This window comes from Anneissia japonica, unplaced genomic scaffold (genome assembly GCF_011630105.1).
Source record: "Anneissia japonica isolate Jap-2015-1 unplaced genomic scaffold, ASM1163010v1 scaffold287834_len5846547_cov211, whole genome shotgun sequence".
Lineage (NCBI taxonomy): Eukaryota > Metazoa > Echinodermata > Crinoidea > Comatulida > Comatulidae > Anneissia > Anneissia japonica.
In genome coordinates, this window is record NW_022704992.1 from 5,074,657 (window position 1) to 5,085,620 (window position 10,964).

The 10,964-nt window shown below is 36.5% G+C and overlaps 1 protein-coding gene across 1 annotated transcript; it reads right to left on the reverse strand.

Annotated features, from left to right (window-relative positions):
• Window positions 1-1,691: 1,691 nt before the first annotated feature.
• LOC117105030 (ryncolin-4-like) lies at window positions 1,692-10,411 on the reverse strand. The gene is made up of 4 exons (XM_033246026.1): window positions 10,191-10,411; window positions 6,833-6,964; window positions 5,129-5,384; window positions 1,692-3,493 (listed from the first exon to the last, which is right to left on the reverse strand). Exons 1-4 carry the CDS (start codon window positions 10,212-10,214, stop codon window positions 3,243-3,245), a joined length of 663 nt encoding a protein of 220 aa, XP_033101917.1. The 5' UTR covers window positions 10,215-10,411; the 3' UTR covers window positions 1,692-3,242.
• Window positions 10,412-10,964: the final 553 nt, after the last annotated feature.

The window sequence follows — 10,964 nt, forward strand, 5'->3', positions numbered from 1 at the left end:
GAACCCCCCCTTGAAATGACCTGGCTACGGGCCTGATAAACACCAGTTTGTCTTGAGTAATTTTAGGTAATTTAGTTTGACACAGAAAAAATCTGGTCCACTTTTTTTAATTAGGGTGAGGTTAAGCATAGATCTAATACCTCCGCAATACAAGGAGGTTAGCCTATAATTTCATCGGATTCTGTTTGTGTGTTTACGTGTTTGTGTGTTTGTTTTCTTGTTAGCAGCCTCCTGTCTATAGTTTTAGGTTTACATGCGTCAGATTGTTTTTATTTCCGACATTGAATGGAGAATTCCTTTTTATTTTGGTGACGATCCGGAGTGGGTTGTGGATATGAGGACCATTAAAGAGAAACGTCCCAGACCAGATATCTAAAAAACTGATCAACGATGTGAATAAAACTTTTTAGAATGGTTTGTTATGGTCCAAGGAAAAATAATTAAATTTTGGTGACAATCCAGAGTTGGGTGTGGATATGGGGTTATAAGGGAATCTTTTCTCTTTAAAAACTGTCACTAACCATTTTTGTAATGCAAACTGTGGTTGACGACCGGTAAATAAAATTTAATAACGGTCACATATTTGTACTTGATATTCGATTTTAATAATTTAAAAAGGTATATGACCATATGTCCGATTACAGTATGTCAATGGACACAAGTTTTTGTTTCTATGCCCCCTCGGGGGATAGACACTGTGTTGTCGTCCGGCAGTTGAAGATGGTTGAAAGGGTAAATCCGGTGGAGGTGCATGATGGGACATGTGTCATCTTAAGTACCATATTACGGTGCCAAAGTCATAAAAAAAACCACACATTTCCTGATACACGAATCCCATGTTATGTGAATAATTTATTTTAATCAACATACAAAGGCAATAAATAGACACACCCGTTCCCCTGGGAGCCTATTTTGATGCCAGATACTATCAAACTTGTTAACCTCGTACATACAAAAATACAAGTTCTACACAGATAAAGGTAAAAATACAAGAATACATTTAAAATGGCTTGATGAATTCAATATCTTTCGTTTAATCGCAATTCGAAATGCTTAAATTCGAACGTAGAGTGCAAAGACATGTAAATATACAATAAATATGCAATATTGTGAGTGGAATGTGTGTACAACGTAATCTAGATTAATCGTTGAGTATTAGATAGGTCTACTTTTAATTAATAATCATGAATGAATAACTGATTGTATAAGCAATTAGCTATCATTTTCCGTAAGACCTATATGCCTATACCTGGAAACATACAAGATGGTTGTTGGTAGGCCTGCATACATCCGCTGAGTCATTTGAACTCAGAAAAAATTCTGATTCAGCTGGCCCACCCCCTTCCCCTTTTTTTAATTATAAAAAATGGGGGGAAAATATATTCAAATTTGAGACTGGGAGTGCCATTTCCGACCAATCTAGAGGTACCATAACCCTATTTTTTTTTACCTCAGCCGCAACCATGGTAGGACTGAGGCGGTGAACCCTCTATCTGTGAAATTTCCTCCCTGGGCCTACAATATTTCGAATTCCTGGATCCGCTACTGACAAATACCCATAGCCCTATCGCACATACTTTAAAATTATTTCAACTTCAACCACCCCATTATGGAAAGAGTCTGTCTCTTATTATACACATCTAGATGTGTATAAGAGACAGCAATTACTGTACCTCTAAGAAGCTCCTGAGTAACAATTTCAGGTATTTGAAACCCCTAAATTGTCAAAGTTTCGGGGGCTTCACCCCTAGATCACTTTCGAGGCATTTAAAGCGACGTTCGACCACGCCCACTGTCGTCGGGGAAATTTCCCCCCTCGTCGGGGACATCGCCCCCTCCCCCCGGGAGTCCACTACCTCATTTTTTGGCTGAGGTGCGAGAATTTTGAGAATATGGACCTCTGGGTGCCGAAAATTGCATTCTCATGTAACTTTAAAATCTTACCAATAATTCATAGGCCTATTTCCATAATGGTTTTGTGCTATCGCAAATACCGTGGTTATTACAATTGATGAATTTATTATTTAGATCTCTGCGATAGTGATTATTTATGGCATATGATATAAAGTAAAAAATCTTCCAGATTAAGATTGCACTTAATTTTTTCTACCAGTGTGTTTTTAATGTTTTTCCTGCCATTTACTTATACAAAATGAAGAACATACAATTTTCTTGATTTAGAATTATTACAAATTATCTGGTTTAATACTGAGACTAAGTTGATTTGTCATGATTTGACACTGTACTTTACTTCGGGTAATATATATTATATTACGGTTTGTTAATTAAAAACTATCAACTATTTTTCATTGTTTTTATGGACTAATCTCCATATTTTTAAGTTGCTTTAAGTATAACAAGTAATAAACATCGATCCTAAATGGTTATTGACTAAACAAAATACTTGCACGTGAAATCATAAATATTGATCTATACTATGTGAGCTTACTATTTCCTCTCTGTCAAGTGAGACTACTGAACCGATCAGAAAATCGGATGTGTGTAAACAAAATTCAGAGTAAGGAGACTGGGTCCGATTTAGGTTCGGATCTGATGTGATGTGTTCCATCTATGCGTTTCTTACAGGCATTACGCAAACGTAAACAACAGTGGCGAAACGACGAAACATGGGATATCCATGTCATTCTAAAGACAATGATACACTGTTGTAACAATTCAACCATTTAGAATCAACTTTTATTTTCACACATATAATTGCTTAAATGTTCTTTTGTGCATTTCATTTATTTATTCATCATCATCAACAATAAAAGTGCATCGTCATGGTGTAGGCTAGGGCTACATATTGATGGAATCCCCCTTTGAATGACTCCATCAGTTGTTTTATTAACCATCCAAACAGTAAAAATAGACCAACACTGAAGAAGCTCTTTTTGAAGGAGGACATGGACTTCCCTCCCCTGAGAGCTTACGGGCGTTTCGCCACTGGCAAACAACGCGCTACAGAAGTATATATAAAAATCAAGTGCGTGACAACGAGACACGATTACGACACGACAACGACATATCATCACGTAGTTTGTATTTTTCAACACTGCGCGCATCTGTATGGTGTCGTTGTCGTGTCGTAATCGTGTCTAGTGTAATGTGGCTTTAATCGAGTTTTTTGTAACGCGCCTAATTGCTTTAGGTGTGAACCAAACTTAAACCAAGCTTTACCCCGTATCGGACAGAGCCAAGGGGTGACCGTACCTGCCTGCAAGGTATCATTAGGCTGACGATTACACGTTAGTCCTTCGAAGTTTCATGCTTGCTCTGTAGTATCTGTGATACGTTTGATCAACTTCCCATATGATTCCTTTTGCTGTTTCCATTTCGGCATCAAACTTACCATTTAAATGGCAAGAAAAACACCAATCAAACCACCAAGCTCCACTAAACGTAACAGCACAAGTTGGCGTGATAAAACATCCATCATTGTCTCTATCTTTCGTTGAGAAGTACTTCCCGTTACTGTATCTCATAGCATCACCTTCGAATAAAGTAATTTTATATCTGATGATTATTTTTATATGTTATTTTTTGTAATTCAGATTATATAATAATGAGTCATGATGCAATGAATACATTTTTGTATTTCATGTAAATTTGTTACTGTATTCCTGGCCGTATTTGAAACTGAAGGCCTACACATTTAATGCAATACATATGAGTTGAATGTTAACATGCACTAAAGTACGGACGGATTAGTGAGGGCTTCCTATTTTTAGAAAGTTAAACAAAATAAATAAAGAAAGAAAAATAAATTATTGATCACCCCAAAAAAAATTTCACGGGGCATGCCCCAGGACTCCCTGGGCTAGTGTTGTCTCTCGATGGGCGCCCCTTTCGGCCCTCTTTGGACATCTCCGGATCCGCCCCTACTCAAGGACGGTATTTACAGCGAAACAGTAGTAATGGAAGGCACATTAATAAATATTATTCTAAAACTGTTGATAATTTTTTTTAATAGCGCAGTGGCGTAGATACGGGCAGTGCGGCCAGTGCAATGCACTGGGCCAAGGGCTATTATTCATAAATAGACGTAAAAATAATAATTTCAAGTAATTCCAACTTAATGTTTTTGAAGAATAAAACGGCCAGTGGGCCCCTCAGGATTTTAGAGGAGTAATTATTGATTTACTTTGTTGATTTCCAATGTGGTGTATTCAAGGGTGTCCCAGTCGGGCCGGCCCGGCAATTAATCTTATACTGGGCCCTTTTTGCACCTAGCTAAGCCCCTAAAATAGCGCTATATGACGATAATGGAGAATTAATTAATTTCAAAGTCTTGCAATTGGGTCGTGTCGCTTGTGATTGCATTGATAGATGCCGATTGAGCTAATAGAGCAGCTTAGCTCATTTGGCTAAACTGGTAGCAGCCATGAGCTGAACAGTGGTACCCCTTGGTCCTCGGTTCAAGAGGGCGGGGGAAATTTCCCCCAGATAAAACTAAAGTGGCGCAGTGCAAAACTAAAGTGGCGCAGTGTAAAACTAAAGTTGCACAATGCAAAACTGAAGTGGCGCAGTGCAAAACTGAAGTGGAGCAGTGCAAAACTAAGGTGACAAAGTGTAAAACTGTAGTGGCGCAGTGCAAAAACTAAGGTGATAAAGTGCAAACCTAATGTGGCGCAGTGCAAAACTAAAGTGGTACAGTGCAAAAACTAAAGTGGCGCAGTGCAAAACTAAGGTGACAAAGTGCAAAACTAAAGTGGCGCAGTGCAAAACTAAAGTGGCACAGTGCAAAAACTAAAGTGGCGCAGTGCAAAACTAAGGTGACAAAGTGCAAAATTAAAGTGGCGCAGTGCAAAACAAAGTGGCACAGTGCAAAAACTAAAGTGACGCAGTGCAAACTCAACCACTGAACTTTTCCACCGCACCACTTTGTCCTTCTGGCGTTCCATACATGTGCAAGTTAAAAAACGTTCAGTACACTCTTCGGTAAAGGGTAGGGGATGTCTCCCGGTGTAGGCCTACTGCTCAATCACCACCAGAAGGACCCATTGGAAATAAGTCTTCTTACGACTTTCGTGTGTTAGCCTATCCTTGGTGTTTACACCAATTTACACCGATTAAATCTATCCAATAAACCAACTTTAGCGCTGTGATCTAGTATAATTGTCCTCACCTACATTTCCATCGACAAACGACCCCAAATCCAATACATACTTATTCACCTCCGAGCCAATTCTAAAATAAGAATACACTGCAAATCCTTCTGCATCTCCGATATCAATACGTAGTTCATATGTAGCAGATGACGTCATTTTATAGATAAACTCATTTCCCAACCAGAACTCGCCACACATATCACCGAAACCAAATTTATAACTTTTCCAATCAAGATAAAAATCAACCGAACCGTCACGTCGATTTTGAAAAACCTGAAAAATACGTTTTTTGTTCAAATTGCAATGATTAAATAAAACGTTACAGAACACATACTCTAGTACAATAGCTAGATAAATTCTGTGTGTACTTTGAAGTGCAGAGGATAGAGTAACTGTAATCCATGGCTTTAAAAACTCGGCCCACATATCTGTGTATGTACATGAAGATATTAATAGTATATAGTTTATGTCTAGAAAGATTTATACTATTTAGTGTACAAAAAAACACGAAATATCATGTTTTGTGTGTAGTTGTAAATTGTAAAAAATAAATGTGGCTTTGCCAGAAGGAACAGCAATATAAAACAACAGCAGCAGCAACGGCAGTAATAATAATAATGATAACAAAAATATTATATAGAGCACTGTAGTTATTTATTAATGTTTATCTATTTGTGTTTACCGTGCTACGCAGCAAACTTGATTTTAATATTATTCACTATGACTTCCCAGCTAAGACCTACAAGCTTTTCTAGCTCCACTATGTGCCAGCGTTTCAGTCAGATGTATGAAAAAAACTGCCTGAGAGTTAATTCTGTAAGTAAATAGGTCTCCGTGGTCTAATAGGTATGATATGGTTCGAATCCCACCAGAAACACCCTTTTTTCAAACAACAGATATAAACATAGTATTCTTTATACGATCATTACACCATGTTTCTATTCGAGCACTGTTATTATTACCTATATTTCTTCATATATATATATATATATATATATATATAATAATGATAATAATATTATATAATAATAAAAGATAAAACCTGTAATAATAAAATAATTATAATAATAACTTTATTTTATTTATTCATTTTTTATTTATTTTTTATTTATTTTTTTTATTATTTTTTTTTTTATGAAGTGGACCTATTAGTATTACATTGTTACTCCATTATTTGTTACTTTCAAGGTATAAAATAATAAGCAATACCGTAACAAATTACTGATAGTCCATACAAACTATGAGATGAAAATGACGTTGTGCAGCATGTTTTTTTTTTAAATTTTATTTAAAAAAAAAGAAAATTAAAAAAGAAAATTCATAATAACTCAACGATGATGAAAAAGTAATATATTTTTATACAAAAATGAAAAAGGGAGGAAAAAAAATTAAGGTATATACTGGTCAAATAAAATCTATATTAATAATGGTTACAATTGGTCAATGCCTAAACTTTGAAATCATGTTAATATTATAGAATTATGCTTAAATTTATTTTATAAATTTTCATTTAACTCATCGATCGACTTAATTTGCATATTTTATTGTTTATATAAGAATCAAGAGAAGTTTAAAAACTAAGAAAATCAAGAAAAAAGGTGAAATATAAAAAATGCTGTAATGCAAACAACTTGATGTATTGATGAATTAAAGTGGTGGTTGTTGTACCACAAAAGAGAAAAAAAAATAAAATAAAATAATTATAAAGATAAATTTCCTACCGTCCATCCACCTTCGTCGGTATCCATATCACAATAAACTTCCCTCTTTTCACAATATGCACATGGCTTAATCATATAAACGCCACTCTGAGCTTGATACATCAGCAGCTTGATGTCAGTGCAGTCTCTGTACTGTAAGAATAATGAAATGCAATGTTGAAATTAAAAACTGTTTCTTAGAGGCAATGAAATGCACTTTTTGATTTTCTAATTTCTATTAACGGTAGATAGAGAAAAATAACCCTCTTGTCTACCAAATGATCCTAATGGGTCATTAGAGTTCGCGGTGGTTCTGAGGTTTAGTGGCAGACTTTTGACTAGATTTGTTTGAGGGACTATGAAGAACATTTGTAGAGTGCTGGGGTGAGCCGAAAAACTGGCAAAGTTAGCGGTTCTGGCGTTGTTGAAGACTAAGTTTATTGTATTACATAATAAGAATTTAAATAACAAAAACATAGGCTTATTTCTTAATACGCATAAAGCTTGTTTCATAAATTTTCTACACGCTATAGCCGACATCTTTTGGCGACGACGAAGATTGGTCGGTCGAGTCGGGGCGTCTTACCGATCTCGTCAACTACGCAGTATAAAAATCGCCTTCAAAACGTAACTACAGTGTAGCGGTTTTATAAAAACCAGACTTTATTTACCAGTCATTAAAGATCTAAACACTAATGGAACGTGTATTTAGATCCCTAGGAAGCCCTTCATAATATTGAAGCTAGTAATCAGCGCATTGGTTTCCAAACCTACAGGCATTCTTCACTTATTTTCCTGGGCGGAGAGAGACAGGGACGTAGCCAGGATTTTGAAAGGGTGGGGGGGGGGCCGTTATGCGAATTACATATGACCCCGGCGGGGTGGGCGGGCGAATCCCCCTGTGAAGTAGCGCACTCCGAACGTTCTTAGGACTGTTTGAGAGGATAAAGTGAAAATTGCAATAGACGCATTGTAAATAAGCGCAAAAATAATTATATAATAAATCAACAGTGGCAGATCCAGGAATTCGAAAGAGAAGTGAACCAGGGAGAGACTTTCACAGACCGAGGAACCACCCACCTCAGCCCCACCATGGTTGGGGCTGAGGCAAGAAAATTTAGGGCATCTCTAGATGGCCGGAAATTACACTCTCGCACTGCAATTTGAATATATTTTTGTTTTCCTTAAAAAAAATGAAGGGATGGGGGGGGGGCTTGAATCCACCTCTGCTCAAAACATTCTTTATCCAGAATAGTCATAATCACGAAAAATGTACATGAAAAACCAGATCACATCCTAAAAACAAACAGTAGTCACTAAGACATACGTCAGGATCCGACGACTCGATGGAGTTTAATGTCATACCTAGGGAAGGGCACAGATCTGTTTTGAAAGGTGGAGGGCAGTTTGTGAGTCGACACCCACCTCAGCCCCACAATGGTTGGAGCTGAGGTGAGAAAATTTGAGGAAATAGTACCTCTAGATGGCCAGAAATGACACTTTTAGTAAAATTCATCATCATCACATCACCATTAGTCAAAATGAAGCGCCAACAAAAATCCTCATGATCTTTTATAATGGATTTTTGACAATCATAGAGATCTTATTAATGTGTGTGTATACCATAGAAAACAAAGCTTAAAAGCATTGTGAGAAAATTTGAGGAAATAGTACCTCTCGAGATGGCCGGAAATGACACTTTTATATAGTAAAATTCATCATCATCACATTACCATTATAGTCAAAATGAAACGCCAACAAATTTCTCATGATCTTTTATCAGGGATCTACTTAATATCCTTAACTTAGGCCTAATTATAGCTTACTAAGCTTTAATTATATATACTATATTATGATCAACAAATCACAACTTTTTAACGCACAATTTTAGCACAATTTTCTTCACTTTTTTATTGTTATTAATATTAATATCAATTATTACTATCGTCATCATCATCATTGTTATTATTATTATTAATATTAGTAGTAGTATTATTAAACAAACATTTAAAGAAACTTGCAAAAGGATAAAAACGAAATTGAACCACAGTATCGCATTTATATCTTAAAAGACCTGGCCTGAGATTTATGGATTTAAGATTTTTTTTAAATCACGCTTAGGCCTATGTGTTCTATTAGGCCTATGTATAACGTGTACTGATGCATATTTACATGTGTACAAAGGGGGGGGGAGCCGCGGCTCCCACGGCTCCCCCCCCCCCTGGATACGTCCCTGGAGAGAGAGACAACTTTGCTTTGCTCAAGTACACGAGCGAAATTCACTGCGAGAGCTCGCGAACCGCCTGCCTTAGGTTGAGACACCGAATGACAATTCCCAGTATAAATGCAATATTCGGAGCTGTACACATTCATTTATATATTTACCTCCGCCAAACGAGGTTATGTAGGCTATTCACCGCTGCGTGTCTGTCTACGTTTTACGTTTACGTAGGTAGGACCTAATGGTCCGTAAGCGGAGGGCTGTATGGACCAGTACACCGGGTAACCCCCTACTCGTTTCGAAAGATGTTCTGGGTTCTTTAAAGTGCACATGAGCCAATCGTGTACACTGGGCCTTGTGTAGCCCTTATCCGAGAAGACTTGTTCCACCACCATAACACAGGGGAGCGTACCGTTCGAACCAGCGCCGATATCGTGATTGTAGGTTGCGGTGTCCCTGCATAACCGGTCGGCCATTCGACTCGACCGTTCGTATGTTAAGAAGATTACGAAAACCTAATGAATGGATCATAAAATTTAGTGGGATGGTAGGCCTACATAATATTTGAAGACAGATTATTAAATTTTTGGAAGAAAGGTTCCTGGGTTCAACTCCTGTGACAACAGGACTTTTTCTCATGCCTAAGATCAACTTCACTCCCTAAGCCTCATAAAGAGACTTAGTTTATAAGGTATCACTCTCATCCTGTAAGTGGCGAGTATACTTGCTGTTGGATGTGAAGTAAATTAAAAAAAAAAAAAAAAAGGACAAGGCAAATGTGATGGAAATTCCATTTTTTCCCCGAGTATAGAAGAAAATAATAGAATGACCCATCATTCTGGCGAACGGTCTTTCTCTTTTGCCGCTCCGAAATTATGGAACTTTTTTCCACCTAATCTTAGATCAACTTCTGATAATAATGCATTCAAGGCCCTCCTTAAAACCTATCTCTTTAATTAATAACTCTTTTATCTTTAAGCGCAAGTGACAAAAACATTTTTTTAACAGGCGCTATACAAATTCTCAAATTTATTATTATTATCGTATCGGCCTGCGTATTGTTTGGTATGTTCAGGCACTGACCGATGCACTTCAAGAAGTGAATTCTCTAGTTTTCTGTGTATTTTAGCTAAAAGCAAAATATATTAGATATCTTACATGTGTAAAACTAAATCCAAGCATCTGTGGGAAATATTCTTCTTGATGAGTTTGGTTTAGGCCTACATCCGCTTTGTAAATTCTACATTCGTGGGTCCTTGCATCATAAACCACTTGGTCACACACTGGCCCAACATGTTGACAAAACTTAATGCAGGCTACCTCGTTCTTCACATAATACCAATCCCAAGACGATGATATGGGCTTACCTGCTGTTAAATAATATGCCTGCAAATACCGCAGACATAGAGGAACTATGAGCGAGAGAGAATTAAAGTAAAATAAAGATATCGGTTAAATTTTTTTCTTTCTTTCTTTTTTTTTAGTATAAAAATCCAAAATTTAATTAAAAAATACAAAACAGATCATAGTATTAGTAGTACATTAAATCGTTCTAATAGCTTTAGTAGTAACAAATTTATCTTGTTATTCTGAATAATCTGTTGATTTTATTTAAACAGGCAAAACAGAAAACTTCACACATTTTAACTAGTCTGATATACACTGAACATTGTAGCACTTTAAAATAATATGCTCTTATTCAGGCGAGAGTGAAGAAGTGAAGCAAGTTTCATGTATCTAATACTGGTGCAAAATTGTACAATTGTTACTTATAACCTTAGTTGCATTTGTAATTAACTGAAAAATCGATTGGCCGACAAATCGTTTGGTTTTTTCCCCTTTTCAGGATAATCATGACCAACAGCAATATCGATCCTGGTTCTCAATTTTACTAATAGCTTTACATAACATCACCGGATATTGTTATTATTA